This window comes from Branchiostoma floridae, chromosome 9, assembly GCF_000003815.2.
Source record: "Branchiostoma floridae strain S238N-H82 chromosome 9, Bfl_VNyyK, whole genome shotgun sequence".
Lineage (NCBI taxonomy): Eukaryota > Metazoa > Chordata > Leptocardii > Amphioxiformes > Branchiostomatidae > Branchiostoma > Branchiostoma floridae.
The window spans coordinates 6,866,052-6,892,604 of record NC_049987.1 but is presented as its reverse complement, the minus strand read 5'-3'; the positions used below and the strand labels follow the sequence as shown (position 1 = coordinate 6,892,604).

Here is a 26,553-nt window from a genome sequence, read left to right as displayed (position 1 = left end):
GTGACTTGGAGATTATGACTTGTGGAAGAACATGAATGACAGATACGCAGACGACGTTACCTTTTATCAGAATAATAACCCGCGTTTGCCATCCCCAAATTCCCCTCAATTAGGCCAACAATAAATCTAAAAAATGAAAAATTTAGACGAGGTTCCGTCTCTCATTGAGGGTACGCCCCTTGAGCGGCTTGTGGCGAGGAGGAGTTTTTGTCTTTCTCGGCTCGTTAAAAGTGAAAAGAACACCAGCTGGTACGCACGCGTCTATTCCCACACCCGGCGTGTATATATGCGCATCCAGGCGGTCCGTACGGACAGCTAACCCTAAACCCTCCACTGCACCAAACCCTGTGCAGCACAGGGCCCCTGTACATCAGTCGTACGAACGGGTTACGACAGGAATTGATTCTATTCGTGTCACGGTCAGTTGTGGACGTTGTGATTGCACCACTTGTTAGGTAAAAAGTTGTCGTTAGACCCTTGTTGACGGCCGTTACTCTGCCATAAGCCTAGCTGGAAATCTTCCGACAGAAAAACCGCAAGTCTGATGCAAGTGACTGCGTCCCAGCCCATGTAAGCCATGTGGAGGAACATGAAACCTATCTTCTAAGGACTTTCTAACGTCTCAAGTTGTCTTTGACAACTTACTTTTACTTGTCGCTGGACTCAAAGCTGGGCATGCGCGTTGGCTCCTTACGGACTTTGCGTACTGACGTCGATATGAAGCGACTGCTGTGATTCCGGCCGGCAGAAAGTCAACAACAGTCGCTCCAGGCTGTTCATACGAAAGGACTGAGCGAGCAGTTACAGGTGGGTAGAGCTGTTTATCATTCTAAAGTTTACTGAGTACTGAGTAACAACAGTACTGACTATCACCTTTTCAAGAAAACAACTCGAGGAACAGAAGTCACGGGGATGGGCCCTAGTCTTTTCGATAAATGTGCTGGGTTATTTAAAGTGTGGCTCTCCTCAAACACTGGACCTACGGCTTTGGGCCTATCCAAAAGGATATCTCTAGAGAGAAGTAAGGTACTCATTTTCACCTTCAATCCACTAAAGAAGTTGGTAGAGTTTAAGGTTAGGTTTAGGTGATACTTAATCAGAATAAGAGCACAGGTTGCTATTTCAGGTTAACTTTTCTCACTTGGTCAGGAGCTTTCAACGATAGCTAGAGAAGACCAAGATCGTGCTTTTGGTATGTAGCTTGTGTCCCGTTGTCGTTTATTTGTTTGCTTGCTTTATTGACTTTCCTGATTGATTCACTAGTATTTGTACAATTCATCGTTAACCTATAAAGTGTAGATTCCCTTATTGTGATAACTTAGCAAAGTGGCCACAAATGTAATAGTGAGTGTATATAAGTGTAATGATAATATTGTTCAAGTTCTATTACGTATATCATACTAAGCTAACACTGACTTCTTTCACAATCCCACAAAATGATTAGAGAAAACTAAACTGTAAAGTATTAGTTTTGCAAAACGATATAACGCTTTCAATTGTGAAAATATATTGAACTATGTACTCTAACATAAACCAGCTTCATGAACAGGTCTAAAGCGATGGGGTGCATCAAATGCGACTCGTGAATATGAAATGCATGTTTAAGATTTGTATGGAACATTAATACACGTTATAATAGCCTAAAAAGGGTAGGTAGGTTCCGATCGTACTTTCGCTCTGGTGTCATTCTTTGCAGAATAATGTAAGCGGTAAAACGTTCCAAACAAAGGGGTATGTAGGTCCCGCTCGTACTTCTGTTCTGATGTCGTTCTCTGCCAAAGAAAATGTAAACGCTACAAACAAAAGCAGCAGCCCTTTAAAGTCCGTCCCTTTAATTTCTCCATGTTCAGCCGCAGAAAGCCGGAGTTCCCAGGCGGGTATTGTGTTCGCTACCCGCACAGGTTCAACTGTACGTCACGATCACTTACAGACATCGCCTGTCACGGGGAGCACACCTACAATCACGGCAGCACACCTACAATCAGCGGCCAGGCCCTTTAATCACACCGGTCAAGGGTTCGAGTCCCGACCCTGGCCGACCCAACCGTCCGGAACACATTGTCACAAGATGGCGTTCCCATTGTGTAGTCTCTACCAGACTCCAGAGGTTGTCTGAGAGTAGAAGAAATTGATCATCTGGACGGAATGATATGCCAGAGGAGTTTGCTGTTCATGCATAGGAGGATCCGGACAGCTTCTATAGTCAGCTTACTCTGGCATACCATTCCTCTTGCGTATCATTCCGTCTATTTGGCCAATTTATACCATTTTTTCGACAAAAGTTGGAGTCTGGTAGAGCCTACCTTCTGTGACCTTTTTAGCAACGTTTTCTGCTGGTCCTCAGTACCAAGGCCAGATGTTCACGAACTTCTTTCGATTCTAACACAGTATCAAAACTCAAAACACAACCTGTCATTCATAAGAAGCAACCATTTTCAGTGTGTTGTGGTCCTAGCCTGAACTTGAAGTGATATTGATAGACAGTAGAGATATCATGGAAAAGGAGGTGTGAACATCTGTACAAGTCGTCGACTGTTGATGTGAATTTGAATTTTCATAATTATGTTTTTTTAGGTCAACGTCAAATCCAAAGTAAAGAAGCGGGTCACAGCCCCCTCCCTCCCTCCACACATACGATTGTTTGCGATTTACCCCTTAACCACTAAAATTACTACGTTGAAATATCCTTTTAATCCCTTCGAATGGCAAGGGGAAATCCTTTCAATACCTGAAGGGAGGGACCCCTTATCTACATACTAGTTTCTCCTGCAGATTTGTCCGGAACAGAAGTACGCACTGCAACTGTTTCAGTCCGCCACAAGTGATAATCAATTGTAAAAGCCTAAAATGTATTATTTTGAACAGTTTTCTTTAAGTCTCTTTACGTTTGGCCGCAAATGTTTGGCCGCGAAACATGTACATAGGGAAAGCGGTGTAAAATATAAAGCGCGATAAAACGCCTGAAAACACGTCAAAAACAGCCGAAGCCGAACCTCTGCTTGGAGATTACATCATATGGCATAGTCTGCTACATAACAACCATTCTACGAGAATAATCTACTTTAAAGAAGACTATGTTGTATAGGTTGAGAATCTACATTATTATCTCGTAGTTCATCTCTTTTGTGTACAATGTAGGGGCTGCAACATGTCAATGTACTTGAATTTGCTACTTGAATCCATCCACTCTCAATATTGAGAGAAATTCCGGTGTAGAAAATGATAGACTTGTATATAGTGCATTCTGCATATCAAAACATTTGGGACATACTACCGTTGCGCAGGCATAGAACGTTACTGTTGAGTTAAGTTATCGGTTTGTTAAAGCACGGGAACACCTTGTCTTAAGAACAGGTGAGGAGGACATCTAGGTGTGTGTACCAGGTAGCTTAACAGGTAGAGCAAATTTGACAAACCACCTGTGCAATTGAACTATATGTGCAGACTAAATGGACTGGTACTGTGTGTGATCGCCGTGTTCGTGAGCTGAGCGCTGTTTGGATGGTTGCCTCAGCATGAGGGCTGGAGAACATGTTGTTGTTCTTGGTGTGTTTAGTTTTAAAAAAAGACACCACCCAAGACATGAAATGATATCAATATAAATAGAAAAATGGCCACCTCTTCTCCAGTCGGCCACCCAGGAAGAGATTTGCATTAGCCAATAGAGCTCTACGGTAGTGTACAGGCCTATGGTGTACAATATCCATGTTTTACTGCACTATTAGATACAATCAGTCCAGGTTAACTGTACAAGCAGAGGTAGGGTAGGGATATCGTTGCCTTCCTTTGACTTGTCCAGCCTTCAGACAGCCCCAACTCCCCACCTCCGCGCCGCCAGTCTTTGACGTAAAAGATAGGTGGCTGTCAGAAACCTGACGTAAGGACGTCAGAAGAAGGCAACGATCTCCCCTCACTATACGTCAGCCGTACCTCTGCTTGGAGAGCCCGTTCCCCTGCCCGCTATCGCTTCATCTCGCCACTTGTTCCCAGCCATGCACCGCCGGCACCGCCTGAATAGATCGTTTCTCCGGATAAAGAAACCCTCGAGGAGCCTGAAGAAGTTTTGACAAGTACGACTCAGTCACCGCTGAGAGAGGCTCTTGACGATGTAAATAAGGACAAGTCGTCCACGGTTTGTTTTTCTTGAGAGGTGGGCTTGAAGTGGAAACTTTCAAAGTAAGGAGGCAATATTTGAGTGGTCAAGTAATACTTTTGTTTTTCAAAATAAAAGTCGTTGCGTGATTCTATATGTAGGTTACGATGCAACATGGAACTTTACCAAAACGAAACATTGCAAATATCATGCCATGCTTTCATTTCAATTTGCATACCTCATACATATAGATATAGATATTAAACAGACAGAAGTGAAAATCCATTGTCCGACACCGAACAATGGCAATGCATGTGCCATTAAGAGACTTTTCTCCTTACGTTTTACTTCAGGAATGGACTGTGTATCTTTATAATCATTATCTAATTATTGCCGACGAGACCACCGCCAAGTTATTCCTACTTTTTAGCGCACACAACCAAAGAAAACACGTTATAAGAGACTTCTTAGATGTGTCTTTAGCGTGTAGCGTGTTAACAGCGTTTATTAGTTTTTGTGGCGTAGCCGTCTCGTCGATTCAGATTTTATGATGAATCCCTAACAGGCCTAACTATAGACGATAGAGCCAGGTGTTTCCCGTTAATTTGTCTGCGTTGATAGCCGATGTTTACAGTACAACTCTAAACTACAGTTTCCTTCTCTCGCAAACACAAACACAAAGAAACAAACAATCACATACACCACGCGCTCTGCCGCCGCACCCAGCGGTTTGTTGACAAACAGGTCCTCCGTCACGCGTCGGTAACCACGCCAGGTTGTCACAACAGAATACGGTAAACAAGCGCAAACAAACGCATCCGATAGGGCTAGAACACACACGAGCCCGAAATCTTTTTTTGCATTGCTTTGCGGTGATTCAGCCAAATCTCAAAGCTCGTTTCCATCTTTGTGTGCTTCTGTTCATCTAGTCAACGTACAGAGAGTGTGGACCTTAAGCTCAGATAATAGACCAACGATTAATCATTTAACTTTTTTTATGTCTCTTTCAATGTATTTTCTGTTTTCTGTGATTCCGCTAACTCTACCTATCAAGAGCATAGTGGTCCATTTAGACATATTCAAAAACATTCCCTTCACTTTTGTCAATAAAAATGAGCTTAATCCTAAAGTAATGAACCTTTGATAACGTTCTGAGTTTTTCGGGATTTCACGCGCGTCTTTTCACAAATTTCACTGGAATAAAACGGTGCTAATCCTCCTGACTAATAGCCTGGTGGCCATCAAAGCTGTAAAACAAAGGAAACAGTAGTTCTCCATGCTCAGACTGGTCTCACCCGGCGGGCTATTGTCTCACCACCACCTGTGTGTGCCCAGGACTTATCCACATCAAAAGAACTCGCACAAAATGTGGTCCCAATACCCCGGGAATTACGGTAGAATTAGATTCAATAGTTGTAAAGGTGGGACAGGTAAACAGGTGAGATAAAACACGGCAGGTGAGGCGTGTCCGTTGATCACATCTGCGCCTGACGTGTTGACTCGTCACAAATATTGTACCTGTCGCACAGATGTCACCTGGACTTACCTGGACGTTACCTGTACCTGTCGGACAAATGTTGCCTGGAAAGTCCACCGGGCCGCTGACATAAATGGAACCGCAGCATAGCATAGGACTGGTCATTGGTCGTTCAGACACGGGAGAAAAGGTGTGAGCCTATCTTGTCACCCTACGATTATAAAAAAGTGTGTTGGGCTCTTTAAGTTAATGCGCAGAGGTTTGAGGCCTGGTGTTGCACTCTTTCATTACTGTAGAGGTCTCTTTTCAGAGACGGGAAAGAAGACTTGAGTCTGCATTGTCCCTAATTTGACCATGCACACACATTATCCTCTACTCTTATTAATACGTGTGTTGGGTTCTTTATTATATAAAGGTATGAGATCTTACGTTTAAGGAAATAATATTGTGCCACCGTAATTTCTGTCATTCCCAACAATAGTTTGTCTTGTTTATTTTGGTTCGTCCCACTTTTCAGAAGTGCCGTACTTCGTCTTTTCCTCTCTGGAACACAAGTGGTCTCTTCCGCGGGTTGGTTCGGAACAAACATGCCTTTCCTCGATCGGTCTGAATTAAATTACAGAGAACCGACATGAGGGGGAAAGGTGTAACGGTCCAGTCATATTCGTCGCACGACAGGTTTAAGACAAAAACAGTCTGGAATAGTCGTGGATGTGTGGTAGACGTGTCGTACTTAAGTTGTCTTGTGACAAAAAAAGTTGTTGTAGATCATTGAGAAAGGTCGATTCTGTCACATCCACGCTGAAATTCGCAAGACAAATGAAACGTACAGGACGAGTGTGACGGCATCTTGAGGCATGACCTACTGTAATTCAGAGTGAAGTGGCGATGCGAGTCGGGTGGGTGAGAAGTGCCGGGCACCCGCCTGTGTTCCCAGCGCTCGCGCCACGCCGCACGCCCGAAAGGAAAGGCACAGAAAGTCAAGTGGGAGGGCGGACGAAGTTGTTTTTGGGAGGAGCACGGCCTCTTGGTCTTGGCTGTGATTTCCACGCTACTTAAGACGAGCCCTTATTAGTTCTTAAGTCGCATTAATCCATGTGTAGAGGCGTGGGTTGTTCAGTCACCAATCGAACTTCTGCGGAGAAGGACATATCAAACCTTCAATTATACAGGTAACGTCGACGTCTTGTGACGTGTTCTTTCGCGTCTTCTTCTGTTTTACTTTTTTTTCAGATAATCTCCTTAACCCCATCTATTAGAAATAATTTTTATTGCGCAAGAATTGTACAAGGTACAAAATATGGCATCTGCTGATACGTAACTACAGTTCTATAAGGCTAATCTACTTAATACAAGGGTGCATGGTATCGGATGAAAATGGTCTTTTACAGTAATTAGACGGATTTTCATCTATTAGTTGCACCTTGTGATGTTGTTCTTATGTTCTTCACACTTCCTCATGCTGTAAAACCCGGGAATTCGCAGCTTTGTTTGTACCAGGACAGCTTTCAACACGTGAACGAGTTGAGCCGAGCGCCTGAATCTAATGACATGATAATGGTACAGATTAGATGATTAGAGGGTCTTACGTTTTGTCCCGTTATCTGTGCGCTCATCAGGTGACACACGGAGACGCGCCCATTACATCTTAATACCAGCAACGCTCGCCTCTAATTCCTTTAAGAACTGACCAAATCTTGCGGGCTCTCTCCTGCTCTAAGCTGTCGCCACTTCTCCTACAAGGATATCAGTAAGAAAAGTCTGCATAATAACGGCTCACACGCACTTCTTTCTCCTCTTGGTCTGCAGACAGTTTTAATACCGGGATCGCCACGTGTGCTTTTACCAGGTGTTAAGAGATGAGACCAGGTCTTTAGCGGACACTTTAAGGAACCTTCTTCTGTCTCTTGAGCTAAACATTCTGTCTTGATCCTTATTTCCTTTCCCCTGTGATCTACCTGACTCCACCTGTCTAAAGACAACACAAGTCTCCCATTCCCTTTGAGTTCGGCAGGTTTGGGTCCACCGGGCGGGTTGTCTCCACCTTACGGGCGTCCTTGCGCCTGACCCGGCCAGGCAAGAATAGACGTCCCGGTAGACCCAGGTAAACCCCCGGTCTGGAACACCCAGGACTTGGTGGATAGTTTTAATCAGGAAGTGTCGGATCCAGCTGTAACTCGAGCCCCCCTCCCACCAAGGCTCCCGTTTCGGACCCATTTGGTAGTTAGGGCTTTACCGAAATCTTAGAGCGGTGGGTATTAGTGCTGAAAAGCATTAAGTCGCTGTGAGGGGCCGGGCTTATACCGGGTAAATCTCACATCCCATTAGCCGAGCCCACCGCTAATTCGGCTGTTTCGGCAGGTGAACTGATATCTGGGCGGAGACTAAGTCTGCAGGGGGCCTTCTGAACAAAGCTGGCGGCACGAGGGGCAACTCATCCCGCACAGATCACACCAGCGTCCCGGTAACGTACATCAAGACAGAGAAAAGTCTACCTGAGCTCCAACGGGAACATTTATCTAACAGGTAAAGCATCTTTTGCGGGAAGAGAAATGCATCTTTATTTATTTTGCTTCTGATCCACACCCGTTGGAAGTTTGGAGTTAAGACTTTTTATAAACAGTCCGGATAAAGTCATACATCCGGAGTCCGCGTGACACACGTAAGAACATAAGTACCTCTGACCTCCTCGGGCTGGTAACGTTAACGTAACTTAGTAAGTACATTTTACATGTGGAAGTTTGTAGTTAATCAAAGATGACAGACTTCACCCCCTCATCCTTTACCAGAACACACACAGATTGACAAACATAGTGATACGCATACAGACACGCAAATAGACAAGTCCCTAAAATGCTTCACATCCTCTGGGGAAAGTTGTAAATTCAAAAGTATTCAGTCGAAATTGAACTTGAAGCATTGTTTTCTCATTTTGATTTCTTTCTTTTCTGTTTTACATCACTATATGTATAGTTATCATTGCTAAGTCTTAGCTTAAGACTGTTTTAATGTATTGGGATTTATACATTAGGAAAAGTATATTTACGTTGAAACAAATGATGTAACCGCCGATACCTGTCGTCTGAATTTGACGTCACACCTCCAGTGCCACCACACACAGCGCGGTAAGACAGGCGTGGCGCGCGCAAAGCAGCCGTGAAATTATGGCTTTCTTTTTACCTGCTAAAACAAATTACCCGATAGTCAGTCAGGGAACAAAGACTGCGGAAAACTAACGAAGCAGAGCGTGGAACTAACGTTACATGTGCAAATAGAAATCAACACCGTCGTCTGGTGAACAGCACATTTAGATTACAGAATACGAAGAATTACGAACCCTAGTTAATTTGTATGTTTTGTGGCCATGTTCATGCGCGGAAAGCTTGCATAGTTTGTGTGTTATGACGGAAACACAGTCTTTGTGACTCATTGTGATAAAAACAAACTCTCAGCCGATGTTCTTTTTCCTCGGAACAAGTTAAGAAGCATTCTGTAAGAGAATGTACCTTAAGTAGAGAGGTGACATAAACAAGACCACAGAAATACTGTAAATGTTTTTAATTTCGCGGGGATTTAATTTCGCGGTAGCGGGAAAAAGGACTTTTCGCGGTGGATTTAAGTTCGCGGTAACACCATAGACTGCAATCTAATATCATAATAGAAAAATGTTCGCGGTGGTTTTAAATTCGCGGTGAAGTGGTCACCGCGAAAACCGCGAACATTAATCCACCGCGAACATTTCTGCATTTACAGTACCATATTTGAGTTATCAGATGCACATGTTATAAAGCACAGTAATGTGTACGAAAGATATTGATTTTCCCTGTGCTAAGAATGTATCTTTAGGCAACTTCAACGCAAAAACAACTTTTTGTTGAGTTGTTGTAAGTTCGACAGGTGCGTTTGACCACATCCCGTAGCTAAGTATAAGATTTGACTCGACAATCTTATAAACTCGCCGTCAGGTATGAAAGCAGCAAAACCAACAGTCGCAGAGTTTCTTACAGGAACAAGACAAACAGTCGCAGAAGTTCTCTAAGATCTCCTGCCGAACGCCGCATGTTTCCTTTGAAGACGTTTCATCAAGAAGTGCATTTCTGGAGGACCCTTCTCTGAATTTGTTTTTCTTGCCGTTCCTTCAAAAAGCGCTCACTCGGATGCGTGGTCTATTGGGCAAATCACCGGAACGTAAGCCAATAAGATCACGTTTGCGTATATAAGATTGATATATCCCGTATATAGTTGTGCCCAAAGAGATATCATTAAAAAAACGTTATTCTGAGGCAGGTTGACCATATAGTACGAAAGGTTGGGTTGAATACGGTACGGGCATATGTGTACGTGCTGGTCTATTGAGTACTCAGTGGTCCCGGGCACTCCACCCGCCCATAGACCGCAGACCAATAGCGACTCACCACAAAGAAACGCAACCCAACAAGTTTTCATCGCAAACAAAAACCCCGGCTTCAATTGCTTTGACTCAAACACGCTGCTGGTCGGTCTAACCTCGCACGTTTTTTTTCCGTTAAGTTCGTGAACGTTGGGACAAGACTAGAGAGTCTCCAGGATTCGGAAAACATGGTCACCGCTCGGTTTTATTGGTAAGCCAGCTTTCCTGTACTATAATATCGGCATCAGGAGAGAGGTAATGGTAGTATCAGGGGAACCGATCGCTAGAGAGTCTTGAACGAGGATTTGGGGTGATCGAATTATGGTGGGGGTATTATTTCCCGGTAACGTGACCTTTGAAAACATTATGGTATTATTATTAAAAGGGAGATTAGAGTGTTTTCATGGCGGGAGGATTTGGGTGCGGGCCGGGGTCTCGAACTTCTGCTGATAAACCTTCACGGCACGTCACGGAAATCCCGATCATAATTTCCTAATACGGCTGGGAAATCCACGGAAATGTTAGGAGGTTAAAGTTGCCACTTGACGGCTTTAAGGAAAAGTTTTCTGCCTCTTTAAGGACTAAGGGAGACGCACGAAGATGAGTTGGAGAAAACTTAAGACGATCTGATGTTGGTACGGGAGGTTTGGGGTTTATTTCCTTTGTTCAACAACGTCTGAAGAACAATACGCGTCGTTTATTCACGTGTTTACTCAAGACTTTACTTAAGAAATACATCTCCATAACGACGGGTCGGGTAAAATCCTCGCCAAAATCTGCTCATTTGTACGTCTTTTCACACAGACATTACCCGAACTGTATCAGGGCGATCTGCGTTAGTTTTATTAATCCGCGATCCGTCCGCGCCTGTATGGGGCTCAGTACGCACTAGCCTCCACCAGGCCTTCCTACGGAGGTGCGGAAAGTAGGACTCGCCAAAAAGTGGACTAAAATTGGCCAGGTGAGTCAGTCCGAGGGAAGGGTATCATACCTGCGTTGGCAAATGTTACCCTATAGTGGCCAAATTCCTCTGGCAAATTATTCTCTCTATATCCAGTGCAGTTAGTTTGGTTGAGCCTAAGTATGCAGAGCCTGTCGGGAAGGGACTGATCCCCTGGTGAGATGTAAACCTGGTATTACCCGTCCCTAATGGACGTACTACGCACTGTCTGAACACACCGGGCTCTGGTGTCACAGGTACGGGCTGTCCGGACGGTAGAACGGACAACTTGCTTTTTAGCCCAGGCAGCTTCTCCGTTTTCTTAAGTCTTAGGGAAGACTAGAGTTTTCCCAATATAGTAAATGTTGTCTTCCTTCTTGCAGACTGCGAGGACTACTGACTTCCTCAGTAGAAACGCCTGAGACATTCCGAAGCAACTGACAGTTTTCGCCATACTGGATGCAATAAGGTAAGGAGTTTTGTGGAAACTACCCTTTATCTTATACTCTTTTACTTAAAGCGTGTTCTTTGTATTTGAGTTTTACGAACTCATTGTTACCAGATTACATAAAAGACAAAAATCATTTGATGCATTATGTACTCAGGTACATTTTCTTTAAGTAGATATCTAAGTTGAAGTCTTAACCGTATGATTCACACTTTTGCATACTTATTTTCATTTCTATCTCCTCTTCTTTTTCTTGTGTGTGCCGGTTGTAACTGAGATTGCGACTTCGTGTACCTGCATGTACTTTCTCTACAGTAACGTGGTACATTATGAATATAGCTTCTTCACTCGAGATCAATTAAGATATGTTCTGGTGAATTGTAGTCAAGGTCCAGGCAAACTTCCATGTAGACTTTCTTAAGTCTTGATAGAATTTTCAACGATTCCATAAATTGGGAAACCAACTCTATTGCGGTTACAATAGTTACTACAATGCTGGAAGCTTACACTTTGCATTTTCATATTATTAGCTATCAAAGGGAAACCTACCGGTTAGCCTGGCTTCCTCCTAGTCGTGACTTGAAAGTTCATATGTGTTGGTAAAATTATTTTGAAGTAATAGTGTCGGACGTTACAGTTCACCTTTGCTTGAGAATGCCACCCCTCCCGTTCCCGGCTATTGCAGGTGTATTGAATACCCCACTAGTCAGTCCCCGCCTCTCAAGTGTCTCTCCCTGCCGTCTTCACCGGGAGTTAGACAGTGACACGGCCGGGAAGTGTTCCACCGGCGCCCTGAAGGACACTTGTCAGACAGTCGGGACGGCAGAACAGATCTAACCGCGGGTTCGTGCGCCGGCCCGTCTTGAGTTGTCGCTCTTTCGGGTCAACAAGTTTGATAAATATTCACGACTTCCTAAATACAAGTAGAGGGATTGTTTAGCCCTGTAACCACTTCTGATAGAGAGTTAAAATTAGCCATGTTCCTTCACAGCTTTGAATCTTAATTGATCTTATCTATCACATAATGAAGCCAAAAGAAGTGAGACTTTTCCGCCATTACAGATCTTGATTCGTGAAGGTTTATTTCTGAAGTGGTGATCGCGCAGCACTAAACATGGAATCAACCAAAAATGGAGCTGTTAATAATGGTAGTAAATACGTTATAAAACTCTACAATTTCCGTTTTGCTCGACTGCAAACACATGAAAAACGTTTCCTTAATTCAGCCGTAATGTTGGACTTTCCTATGAGAGAATTTTTGGTTGATGTCGTGTTACCAAAATGAAAACAGATTTGCAGTGGATGTCACTTGAATATAGAAGGAAAATGTCCAGACTTTCCATGATGTACAAAATGACCAATAAACTGGTGGACGTACCAACTGATAAGTATCTAATACCAGCTCAAAAAAGAACAAGAAACAGTCATGCATTCAAATACCAGAGTTACCAACCTAGGATTGATGTGTTCAAAAATTCGTACTTTCCCAGAACTATCGTAGAGTGGAATTTGTTATCACCAAGTACAGTAGGGGCATCTTCTCTGGATAGTTTTAAAGAACGCTTGCAGATAGATGTGCAAAAGGTAGGTGTAATGAGTCGTTCGGTGTAATATAACCAGCTGCTGCCGCGCCGCGTGCTTGCGAAGCTGGTGTGTTACGCCGAACGGCGGTTATACCGGCTATATAGATACAGATATAGATACAGAATTGGTGCCGGTGGATTATTTAAACTTGAACTGAAAGGAAGGTAAATATGCTATAAAAGTGTACAATTCCGTTTTGATTGGCTGCAAAAACGTTTTCCTACTCCAGCGGTAAACTGCAAACTATAAGGGCAGTAAATATACTATAAAAGTCTACACTTCCGTTGGATTGGTTGGAAAATCTTGAAAGAACCCCCCCCCCCCCATATCTGCAGTAATGCTGGGCAACTTTCGTATGTGACACTTATTACCGATGGGCTAGTTACACGTTAAACGGTCAATTAACTGCAAGTGATTTTGTGCGCGATATTCGGTGCTTTCCAGAGTGCCAATCGTAGTCGCCAATTCCCGTCTTTTTAATACCTTACGAGGAAAATCAATGATTAAAAACAGCTTGAGAAATGAGTACTCATTCTATCTAACAAAAACGTGCATACCGACAGTACGTTTTAGATGTCTTGTTATCATCTGTTCAATCGTTTTGACGGGACACTCATAAAACTCTGTGTAATTAGTAACACAAGTTTTCGTTCTATTTGTCATCAACGAACCAAAATGGCGCGTGAAAGTTAATTTCCATCGTATTCCAATAATCAACGATTCCAGATGGTCCCATGCATAGATTTCATTTGACGAAAATAGCGATAGTTTCAACGTTTCAGTATGGTAGCCTAATAAACTGAAAGTAACTATGTGCTCGCCAAAATGTTAGCACTTATTGCCACCACATTCTTACCGCATTCAGTAATCAACGGTTCAAAGTGGCCCGTAACGATTAAAAATGACTCATAATGAAATGTGTAGATGGTATCTGAGTGAAACGGGCATTCCGATAGCTTCTATCATCTATTGAAACGTTACGATTGAACGGTTGGTGCAGGGGACCGATCTGTGAAGGCTTTTCCGTTCCACTGTCGAGAGCACTTCGGTACTTTTCGTTCGGCTTACCTGGGGAAACTTTACCTGTGGCTCATTCAGCCCGCCTGGACCTTAAGGAGATAGACCTACCTGTGGCGCACACCTGTCCTGCGCCTTCTTACCTCCGCACAAGGCGGGACTAACGCCAACGTCTCACAAGACTCCTCACAAGACAACCGTCACGACTCCAGGCGTGGGGACCTTGTGGACAGAACAATGTCATGTACTACAAGTGTGTAAGAGTATAGCTTTTTGATCTTGAAAGAAACAATTCCCCCAGACTTGCGTTTCTCTGGTCTGAAAGGTATTTTCCCGCCCTAGTACCGGTATTGGGGCTTGACTTAGCGTCGGAGTTTCTTAATGAATAGAAAAATCGTTCAAGAAGAGTTCTTGATCTTGATGGAGTCTTCTACATCGATTCGGTGAGAGTCTCCAACTAAACCCGCTCTTTTTGGATAATTGAGCACGGAGAATGATTTATCAATCAAAAGTGCGGTACTTGCAGAATACTTAATAAGAAAGGTTCCAAATTTTCCCATGGATATCAAGTTATGGCAGTTATGTTTCAAAAAAGTTGATGCCGTACCTGTAAGATAATTGCTATATTCAACTGCATAGAAATGAACTTTTAGAAATACTCTGTACAATACTTAATACGTTTGTTATACATTGAAAGCTGCTGACTGAGCTCGTATTACTTTGGGGACTTTTTGAATGGTTCTTCTTTATCACAAAAATTAAACAGATCTTTAAAAAAATTAGATAGAAAATCTGGATTCTTGGGTAGAACAATGGAAAAGTTATTGAAAATTAGATAGAAAATCTGGATTCTTGGGTAGAACAATGGAAAAGTTATTGAAAATTAGATAGAAAATCTGGATTCTTGGGTAGAAGAGTTGAAGATGAAAACAAGTTAAGGTGCTTTTCGTTCGGTTTTTATTTCAGGGCCATATCTTGATATTTTCTTTTAATTTCTCGACATTGGCGGCTTCCCAAGATACCTCTTAACACTACCTGAGAACTGTCATAGCACTAGTAGCGACATCGTCACTAGATAGCTTTGAAGAACACTTACATTTAGATAAATGAGGGTTATGTGTGACAGGTTGTTCAATGAAATATAACCAGTTGCTGCCGCGCCCGCGCCTGCGAAGCTGGTGTGTTACGCCGAAGGGCGGTTATACCTGATGTACAGATACACAAGGTGGTGTGTTACACTAAAGGGCAGTTATACCGGCTATATAGGTAGAGATAGAGAAAGAGAAACGGACCACCTCCTCCCTAGCCTGGCGTGTTTAGCAATATCCTGTCTTATATAGCCGGCAGGAAGCAGAGTTTACGATGGTTTCCCTCTGATGTTTTAGAGCCATGCAGGAGAAATAGAGCGTCGCGCGCCTTCAAGAAGTCGTGAAAGGCCTGTTGTGTTCGGTAAAGGCGTCTTCAATTTTTCTAGAGACACAGACAGTGCTTCCACGAGGGTTCCGTGCTGTTGTTCTGCTATAATCTAAGATTTTCTCCAAAAGATCCAAACGCATGCACGAACAAGACGTTTTGTCGTGGACCTTGTGTTGTTATTCGACCGTTCTTTGCCGTTTTCATCGTTGAGATTTTCACATACTGTTTGTTTGTTTTGCTCTCCGAAACAAAACTATATTTTTCTACCCGCATCTACACAATCGCCAACAAGATGTATAAAACAAGGGCAGAACAATCCATTATTTTTCAGCAGAAACGTCACTTTCTGTTCTTCCTCACCAACCTGGTTTGTTTTTGTTTTCGTTTGTACTTTGTGAGACCTTGGTGCTGTCAACTGTCAAACCTTCTAGAAGGACGATTTGTCCTCAGCCTTGAATTGAGGACTCAGACCTTTGTCAGCTTACTTTCTTCTTCCCCCTTTTTGTGCCAGCATTACACTTTTCTGGGAAAACAGTTTTTGGTAAGTTTGGATTTAAGAAAGACGCTGTTTTACTAGAAAATTTTCCAAGGTGTCCTCGAGGAGTCTTAAGTTTGTCCTACCCCAGATTCTCACCCTCCCACGGAGAACGAAATTCCGTGAAATCGGCCGGATTTGACGTTTCCAGCTCCGGCCGATCCGTGTTGTTGTGTTATCCCTTTCTTCCGTCCCGAGCCCGGCTACACGGTCGGGCAGCAGGCAACAGTCATGCTCGGGCACGGGTCAGGGAGAAGCCGCCGGACCGCGCTGCGGACACGCGCCGGGCCGGGGAACAACGGGCGCTGAGACAACACGAGCGGGCCGGGCCGGCATTGGCATGCAGCGCGTCGGGGGAACGTGCCCGGAGTCCGCCACGGGGAATATCTGCTGGTGTTGGGGACAAAACCTCTTCAATTTGGGCCAGGTAGGAATTAGCGGAGCCAAACAGACAGAAAAGTAGCGAAGGAAGCGCGCTAAATGCACCAGAACGGGGGAAGTGCGGGTTGGGGAGAACACAGGTTGTTTCCGCGGAGATTTGCAGGGCCGTGAGAGAAGGTCAGTTTGGGATATTCAGATATATCCCTTTTTCGTAATTTGTCTAGAGTCTTCTTCATCGTTTTGTTCTCTTTTCAACAATCATTCTAATGTTCATTTCCAGTCACGGTTCCATTGTCGTTTTTTTTTCTGCACGTTTGCGCACACGTGCCTTTACTTTTACCTTCATTTTGCTCTGTTTAAGGTTGGGCAGTACTTTAAGAGAAAGCTCTTGTAAAGATGACATGGTTTCACTATTCGAGACAAAGAAATCGAAAACTTATTCCCGAGACTTTTTATCAAAATTTCATTTAAATACAAAGTTACTTCACATTCAACAGCCTATTGGTTGTACCTATAAGAATGGAGGAACAATTAAACAGATTTATTAAACGTTGAGCAAAGTTAAACCAGTTTTTAATGTGTGTTGCAATTCAACCCTACAATAGGTGTGTTTGTATACGATTTGAAATATATGAATATTTCTAATTCCAGGGTTGTTTGACAACCAAGCAACATAAAAGAGCAAATAACTTTGTGAAACGAACAAGCAGTTTTACTGACAGCAATAAATGGACCTTCTTCTTCATGCCATCTGTAGGTTTTTCTGTTTAACTAAGACCCGTGCGATGTGTATAAGTCCATGCGTTGTTTTTCTGCCATTGTGGTTATTATATATCCCCACCTCTCCCGTCTTACTGTTACACGGATGGATGACAAGACGAGACAAGCCCTGATCCTTAAGAATTCATGACGCCATTATAAGATTACGGTAAGATTTCACAAACACACAGTGGGAGTTATGGAAACGGGAACGCGTTAACCGGTCCACCTCCGGACTAATACCACCTTTCCACTAGATCTCGCCGCGTTCTTTCTGCGACCTAAAATTTGACATATCGCTCAACGAATTATAGAGAAAAGAAACGAAACTTTTTATACTTTGTGTGTTTTGTTGTTTTCTCAGTCACACTTTTACGGTTTGTATGATATAACCAGTATGAAAGCGGAGGTTACACATATCCTATTTAGGTCGCAGTGAGAGCGCAGCGCGATCGCCGTCCATAGTGGAAATGGGAACTATCTCCCGTTCAATAGACCCGCTCGGGCGGAGTGATACCAACGAACCGGGATTAATCCGCGCCTTTTCACGCTGGAAAAAACAGAGAAGTCTTAAAAAGGACAAAAGAAGAGATGTGCTATGATACGGACGGACTGGCAAATGGTCTTTATATCAGCCATCGATCCTTTCGTTTATCTACACTAGGACAGACCGGTGTCTTAAGACTGGGTTTTCATTGTTCTCAAGATAGTAAAAAAAAAACAATCGTAACACACCTGTATCTGTATCTTCATAGCCGGTATAGCCACCCTTCGGTGTAACACACTAGTTTCGCAGGCACGCGGCGCGCCAGCAGCTGGTTATATTACACTAAACGACCTGTCACACCTAACTTTGCACATCTATCTGCAAATGCTCTTTAAAAGTACATTTTGTTTGTATACCTGCTGATGATAACAACCTGGACATGTGTGGCAAAAGGATATGTCGATAGCATAGGAGTTTTGTCGTTTCTACGGGTTTCATTAATTCATTCGTTCGTTCGTTCGTTAGTTCATCTTGTGAACGAATAAAACAAATGAGGTAACAGAAATCACCATCTTTGATATAATACCAATTTGGAACCTAAGAAATCTTAGGGAAAAAACGGGTAAAATTGAACATCTGTAGTGCACCTCCTATGCGAACGCCACCGGTCATTATAATATGTGTCTGAAAGCTTAAGTTTGACATTTCTCAGCAGGTATGCACATGCATATGTACGTCAGCAGGTATTTCAAACTCCGACATGTCCTTTATCAACACCCGTTAGAAGCACAAAACCCAACAGGAGAAAGGTTTGCAGACGTGCTTGACTGAATGAAAGTGAGTTTGCCCTGTGCGGTGCCACGTGTTCACACAAACCCACGGGTTCACAGGTGGTGGTGCGGTGTTTTACCCTCAACTCACGTCACAAATGTCAATAACGTGTCACATAATACTTTATCACATCTATTTCTACATCTACTTCTAAGAGGATCTTCTTTTATTTCCACTGCAAACAATACTTACTTTATACGGAAACATTTTGACAGATACTAAAAGCTTTCGTAATAACTAGTTTCTTAACATCCCTATCAGTTTCAATGGACTAGAAAACCTTTGTTCATTTCGTAGCTAGCTCTTATTTCATATTTGCATAAGTTGCTTAGCTCGTTCTGTATTTATGTATTGTCCTTTGTTTTGATATGCCAGGAAAATAAGTCAATGACTTGAGTGAGTCCCTATCATGTAATGTTCATAAATGTTGCAATTTGAAAAACAACGAGAACACGAAACTTTCCAACAGGTCTTCTCAACAACTTAATCCACTTAGAACAAACTCCGAAGCATCCTGTTCTGAAGAAGGAGGAGAAGAAAAGATCGGAGATCCACAAGTCGTTTGGTCGATAATTCAATTAAAAGTCGCCCCTCCTTGAGCAGGTAGTGAAATCTACCGTGTAAGCATCTTAGTTGGTCGAACTGGGGCGGAGCGCGTGGGAATGTGGGGTCCTGAAAAGTGAAGGTCTGTTCCAATCTGCTTACGCGTGTTTGCCGAGGTCTTCAGCGCTGTGTGGGGAGGGATTAGCACCGCGAGGTGCGCAGGAAACAATCGGAGACTGCAGCGGTGGAGAGTAGAGTAAACACGGCCCGGGTTTCTTACCTGGCCCCGCTGGCGGATTCAGTCCCACGGAGCGATAATGCCGTAATTGAGTTATAATCGGATAACCGTTGGGAGGGGAGGAAACCCTTGTCTACGCCGACTTAGTTGGAAGAAATCCTAAACTTGGTGGAATTTACTTTTTTTGTGTGAGGAGACGTGAGATTATAGCTAAGCGGTGCGGGCCGGTGGGTGAGAATAGAACACCTCGCCCGCGGTCCCCACAGTTGTGTTTTAGAACGGACCCGTGGCGACTCCCAGGCGGTGTTTATAGCAAGGTTACCCCGCGCGCTTAGATCCCCCAGCTCGGGGCCGTGCTGCTGTTTGTTCGTGTTATTTAGACATGAGCTCGCCTGTTTGACCTACAGGATTATAACCACACCCCGGGGAGGTCTGACGTCTGGGCGGTCTTACCTGTACGGTCTTACCTGTACGGTCTTACCTGTCCGGTCTTACCTGGGCCTTACCTGTACAGTCTTACCTGGGCCTTACCTGTACAGTCTTACCTGGGCCTTACCTGTACAGTCTTACCTAGGCCTTACCTGTACAGTCTTACCTAGGCCTTACCTGTGCAGTCTTACCTGGGCCTTACCTGTACAGTATTACCTGGGCCTTACCTGGGTCTTACCTGTACAGTCTTACCTGGGCCTTAACTGTGTAGTCTTACCTGGGCCTTACCTGGGCCTTACCTGTACAGTCTTACCTGGGCCTTACCTGTACAGTCTTACCTGGGCCTTACCTGGACCTTTCCTGTACAGTCTTACCTGGGCCTTACCTGTACAGTCTTACCTGGGCCTTACCTGTACAGTCTTACCTGGGCCTTACCTGGACCTTTCCTGTACAGTCTTACCTGGGCCTTACCTGGGCCTTACCTGTACGGTCTTACCTTGGCCTTACCAGTAGAGTCTTACCTGGGCCTTACCTGTACAGTCTTACCTGGGCCTTACCTGGGCCTTACCTGTACAGTCTTACCTGGGCCTTACCTGGACCTTTCCTGTACAGTCTTACCTGGGCCTTACCTGGACCTTTCCTGTACAGTCTTACCTGGGCCTTACTTGGGCCTTACCTGTACAGTCTTACCTTGGCCTTACCTGTACAGTCTTACCTGGGCCTTACCTGTACAGCCTTACGAGTACCTGGACCTTACCTGTGTAGTCTTACCTGGGCCTTACATGGGCCTTATCTGGGCCTTACCTGTACAGTCTTACTTAGGCCTTACCTGTACAGTCTTACCTAGGCCTTACCTGTATAGTCATACCTTGGCCTTACCAGTAGAGTCTTACCTGGGCCTTACCTGTACAGTCATACCTAAGCCTTACCTGTACAGTCTTACCTGGGCCTTACCTGTACAGTCATACCTAAGCCTTACCTGTACAGTCTTACATGGGCCTTACCTGTACAGTCTTACCTGGGACTTACCTGTACAGTCTTACCTGGGCCTTACCTGTACAGTCTTACATGGGCCTTACCTGTACAGTCTTACCTGGGCCTTACCTGTACAGTCTTACATGGGCCTTACCTGTACAGTCATACCTGGGCCTTACATATACCTGCGCACAGTCTTACCTGTACCTGTGCCTTATTCAAAACGCTTCACCTGTCCAACTTTTCATCTCCAGTATCTGTTCTTCTTGACTTCTCGTTTAAGAAATGGGACATAGACTCCAGCAGTCAAAAACAATACTTTGATGAAGGTTAGACATACAAGTCAATAAAAAGCTACTAAAGTAGCCGGATAAGTCCTGCAACCTGCAAAGCGTTTCAGACAGCATCCACGGTGTTCCGGCAGTGAATGTATATTGTATTTTATTTCTAAGAGGTTTTAAGAAGCTGGATAGGAATCGGTTTGATATCTTCACGCTTGAAGGACAGGTCATCTTAGAGTAGGGTGAGGATTAGGGTTGTTCCGCCTCCCCGCTTACCTGATTGGTCATTATAAGAACATATGAGCGGGCGGGGTCTTACATTATCAGCTGCTTCATCACAGGAAAAACATCGTATTCTGATTAAAGACATCTTGATGAAGATAGGAGGTGTGCAGAAGAAAGGTGTGGGATTTTCAGGGTGCTTTCTTCAGGTGTAATAAGCCCGCACAGGTGGGATTGTGCGGCAGGGTTAGGCAGACTTAGAGTGGCGGCGACACGCACGGGGAAGTTTCCCCGCCTGGGTAAAAGGTACACAAACGGCTCTTACTGCGTCAGATCACCGCAGACGAACAAGTGTTCCACCTTTAAGGTTAAAACAACACCGCTGCGGCTCCCCGCACACCTGTACGTGTACCACACCTGGCGCACAGGTACACCGTACCCCCCTTCCCGCGATGTTTGTTTTCACCTGTTGTTTCTGTTGAAATTTGCAGGTGACCGCTCGTGGAGTGAGTCCTGAGTCAACACACCTGTCCGCGACACCTGCCGAACGTACACACACCTGAGAGGGACGCCATGTCAACTATCGACGCCGAGGCGGGATCACCGGGACGCAGGGGCTCTCCTGTTGGGAGGTCTGAAGGGAGGTCCCCGCGGAAGGAGAGCAGCAGGCCGGTACGGGCCCTTACACCGCGAGAAGACGACATCGGGCTGCGGAAGGACGCCATCGGCCCGGTACGAGCCCACACGCCCTCCCCGCCCATCATCACGCCGGTCGCGCCCCCCTTCTCCACCCCCGGGTACCCGTACGGACTGTTCCCTGGGGGTCGGCCGGACGGCTTGCTGCAGCCCGCTCCCCTCATCCCGTCCACATCCGCCGGTCTACCGCACGGGGGCGCGTTCCTCTTCGGCAGAGAGAAGGGATTCGCGCCGATGCCGAGCGGCGCTCGGTCGGGTAGCCACTTCGACGCCTTCCACCGCTACGGACTGTTCGAGCGGTGTTTGTGTCCGTCCCTCGGCCAGACTCCGTCGGACTGGCTTCTCAAACACAGCGACTCCGTCAGGCAGAACGGCTGCCATTATTATTACGGACTTTTAGAGAAAGACCATTTCATGAACGGTCTGAAACCGGGAGGCTCGTCGTACAACGGCGGCATGCTGAGCGGACCCGTCCCGTCCATCTCCCCGTACAGACCCGCGCTACCCTCCTTCTTCCTCGGGAAGGACGCGTTCTCCGCCGTATCCGCGCCATACCCCTTCAGGTACCCGACGCTCGTCGACGACGCGTTGAGAAAACCCGCCGGCGCTCTGATCGACGAAAGTCCGACGTCTTCGTCCATCCAACTCACCCTCAAGACGTCTTCGAACAAAACGAGAAAGGGTCACCTGTGTATCTACTGCGGGAAGCTGTACTCGCGGAAGTACGGACTGAAGATCCACCTGCGGACGCACACCGGGTACAAGCCGCTCAAGTGTAAGGTGTGTCTCCGGCCGTTCGGCGATCCGAGCAACCTCAACAAGCACATCCGCCTGCACGCGGAGGGTGAGACGCCTTACCGCTGTCCGCACTGCGGCAAGGTACGCACAGTTTTCAAACTTTTAGATACACAGTCTGGTAGAACATAGACATCTCTTACTTTAAGCTTACCGCACTGCGGCATGGTACGCACAGTTCTAAAACTTCTAGATACACAGTTTGGTATAACATAGACATCCTTTACCACTTGCTGCACTGCGGCAAGGTACGCACAGTTTTAAAACTTCGAGAAACACAGTTTGGTAGAACATAGATATCTTTTACCGCTTACCGCTCTGTGGCAAGGTACTCACAGTCTCAACTGTTCTAGATACGCAGTTCGGTAGACATAGACATCTCTTAAGCTTACCGCGCTGTGGCAAGGTATGCACAGTTCTAAATGTTCTGTAAATGCACATAGTTCGGTAGAACATAGACATCCCTTAGCGCTGTTCGCACTGTGGCAAGGTATGTGGCAAGGTATGCACAGTTTTAGATATTCTAACTGCATACTTCGGTAGAATATAGACATCCCATATCACTGTTCCACCGTGTTATGAATGTTCTAAATACACAGTACGGTAAAACATAGACATCCCTTACCGCTTTCCACACTGTGGAAAGCTACGGAGAGTATTGCCTGTTACAAAATACTCTTCTAAACAATTCTGTGTCATATAGAAAGGTGTCTACCACTTTCATTAGATATCATTACGACTGTAAACATTATGGAAAGGTACGGACTGTTCGGAACTTCCAACTGCTGTAAAATACTCTTAGGTTGTAGACATTCCACCATCCGTGCTGTGACAAGTTGCGGATAGTTTTAACTGTTATAGAATACTATTCGAAACAATTTTCTGTGAGATGCATGTAGACCGTGATCCTAGATTGTCGAAATGACTCATAGATCAGTGTAGTTTGCCTTGGCTGCATGCGTAGCAAAGTTTCTTATTGAGAGAGAGGGAGAGAGTAGAACTAAAAAAACTATATTTCCCTACTTTATAAGTAATACAGAATGATAGTCATAATTCTAATGACTTAAGACAAACTTAAGACAAACCTTTGATTATAAAACATATTTGTTCTACCATCACAAAGAAGCAAAGAGAAGTAGACTACAAAGCTTGTGCTAGATTGACAATATATATATGCTTTTGTAAACTATTCTTTTGTTACGTCGATGAAGGTTAGACATCCAGGTAATAAGATAAGCCAAAAAGCTGCTACTCAGCAACTCATATGATTTTGCTTATTTGTGATGGTAGAACAAATATGTTTTATAATCAAAGGTTTGTCTAAATCTATGATATGATTATGAGTTTCCAAAATCATATTCAGTTGCTTAAGTAACTGCTTTTTGGCTATTCTTTTGTTGTGAACTGTACTTAACCTATAGCGGGCATTGGGCACATATTTGCAATAATCAAAAGTCTTCATCCCCCTTGTTTTTCCCCGGCCCAGGTTCTTGTCCGGCGGCGCGACCTGGAGCGGCACGTCAAGTCGCGGCACCCCGACGCGGCAGCCGAACGCTCCGAACACGGCACGACCAAACCCGAGGACGACGCCGAACTGCCCCGACTGAGCACGACGACGCTCGCGGCAACGTCGGACGGAACGAGCGACGCCGACGCCATCAGCGATCACGACGACGACAGCGAGCACTGAAAGTGACGCCCCTCCAGTCGGAAACTTAAAAAGTAGGACTTGTAAAACAACCGCGATGTACAAACTTTCTTCTGTATATATCAAAGTGAAATGTTGTAGATGTTTTACGTTTAAATGTTAAGTTATCTATGCGCCAGAAATGTGGTAGAATTATCACTTTCCTCCCACAGTAACATAACAGTAGCAAACGGTGGATAATCAGTCTATGGAATATCTACGAACATTCTTGTATATGTATATTTGGGAGATTAAAAACTATTTGAGATTGCTGTAAAGGTGTTATTTGCTGTCGAAACAAAACACGTTTTCTCCCATATATCATCTACTTCAGACCATGATTGTGACTTTTCTGGAATTCAGACTATTAAGAAGTGTCAGAAAACTTTCCCATCTGGAAAAGATTATGAGACGATTATGTTCATCTTTTTACGAAGAGTCCGACAGTAAAATGTTCCCACCTGTAAAAGATTATGCTGTGGAGTTTTGCAGTAGAGGCGACCAGAGGAGATTGTGTAGACGTTAGAATTTGCCTGTCGTGAGATTCTAACGGAACAGCAGCTCTTTTATCTGTTGGCTCTTTGTAAATCTAAAATTAAAACCAGAGGGAGCATGAAGTAAGATTCATCCATTAGTAACTGTCTGAAAAACTTAATTTTCCGTTATCGCTGTATATTAGGGAGTAAAAGACGCGATGTGTTGATCCCGAAGCAGTTGTTTGGCGGAAATACCGTTGTGCTCTTGCTCTACGAATTGCGATACATTAGTGTCGTCCTAACATCTACTTGAAGTGCGTGGGTGTAACGTCACGACTTGTTGACTCTCCGTTCTGTTTCTATCCGGTAAATTGAGTTTCCCGCACCAAGCCGTGCCTAACACGGGCGCGACGGCAAGTCCATAGCCGTACACAAAGCGTACTTCAGTCCGTAACACGATACACGCACCGAAGATCGGCTTTCTAACGGACATGAGTCAATGTCGCTGTCCAGGATCGTTCGTAGTTTGATCTTAAACCACGGAAAAAGATGATCCGAGATTCCTAGCTTTCCTGTGCCTGTTTAGACAGCGCGGTGACATCAGTACCTCCTACCACGGTGGTCCCCAGACCTGTTTATTCTGCAGACAGACACAAGTGTACGTGTAAACACCGCCGTTGTTTTACCGCGGTTGTATTATATGTCTTCATAGGAAATGTACAACATGTCCAGGGCAGAAGTTTGTAAAATAAAATTTATCATAAAAACTTTGGAGCTCCGCAGAGAAATACATTAAGCAAAATAGACTTACACATTGCTTCACTGCTTGGTCTGTACCGACGCTTTCCGAAAACACTTGTGATTGTAACGAAGACAGTAATGCACAATACACCAATAGCAGTCTACCGGAATTATCTTGTGACGTAAGCTACTCAACAAGCAGAGGTTCGGCTAGCCAGTGACATGAAGAAAACAGTATGAAATAGAAAGCCCGACAAAACGCTTAAAGACACGTCTGAAACAGCCAGACCCGAGCCTCGGCTTGGTGAATGAGGTAAAGGTGCGCTTACACCGCACTTGCATCAAGCTTGCGTCACTACGGGGTTCGTTCACTGCGTCACTGTTTTGTTACTTTCACCGATTTTTTATAAATTAGATATTGCGTAATACGTAAACGTATGACTTAGAAGACGACAAAATACACAAAAAGAAAGAAAATTCGTTCTTTATCTCTGAAATTCGTTGAAAATTTTTCGAACCCCGCAGCGACGCAGGCTTGACACACGTGCGGTGGGAGCGCACGCCTTAAGTGTCTAGGATTCCATGTGCAGATTTGTCCTTGACGCACGAGTTTCAAACAACCTGTCTCTGACATGATGTTGACTGAAAGACGGTTATCAACGACAAGAAAACTCGTCAGAGATTCGATAGTATGTGTATTAAACAGTCTTATTGTGTAAGTATGACGTCAACAAAGTATGTTTGTTAATTTGTTTGTGTATGTTAGGTTTGACTGTGATAGAAAGACTTTTGTACATGAAGTGAACCATGTGTAACCATGGCAACAACGTACAACCATGGCAACCATGCGTAACCATGGTAACAATGTGTAACCATGACACTGCAGTAAATAAACAGAGCAGATGTAAAGAGTGGAACTTTGTGTGCAGACTCTGGGGCTGGATTTTGTTTGTATGCTTGCTTGCTTGTTTGTTTGTTTGAATGATAGAGAAAATTACGATCACTCACTATCTATTTATAGATTAATTGATTCATTGGTGAAAATTGATGAAAATCATACAAAAATTTATGAAAATCATACACCCATGTGGAATTTTACACGATACGAAAAT

At 44.4% G+C, this 26,553-nt stretch overlaps 1 protein-coding gene across 11 annotated transcripts; it reads left to right on the top strand.

Moving 5' to 3' along the window:
* The first annotated feature begins 359 nt into the window (after nt 1-359).
* On the top strand, nt 360-26,358 carry LOC118422880 (sal-like protein 1). 11 transcript variants are annotated; one of them, XM_035830715.1, is made up of 5 exons: nt 360-807; nt 7,932-8,096; nt 11,284-11,369; nt 21,538-22,621; nt 24,024-26,358. In XM_035830715.1, exons 4-5 carry the CDS (start codon nt 21,620-21,622, stop codon nt 24,225-24,227), a joined length of 1,206 nt encoding a protein of 401 aa, XP_035686608.1. In that variant the 5' UTR covers nt 360-807; nt 7,932-8,096; nt 11,284-11,369; nt 21,538-21,619; the 3' UTR covers nt 24,228-26,358. The 11 variants fall into 11 exon arrangements, with proteins under 11 accessions (XP_035686608.1, XP_035686612.1, XP_035686609.1 ...); XM_035830716.1 differs by lacking the exon at nt 360-807 and adding an exon at nt 5,628-5,760; XM_035830714.1 differs by lacking the exon at nt 360-807 and adding an exon at nt 6,493-6,742.
* Nucleotides 26,359-26,553: the final 195 nt, after the last annotated feature.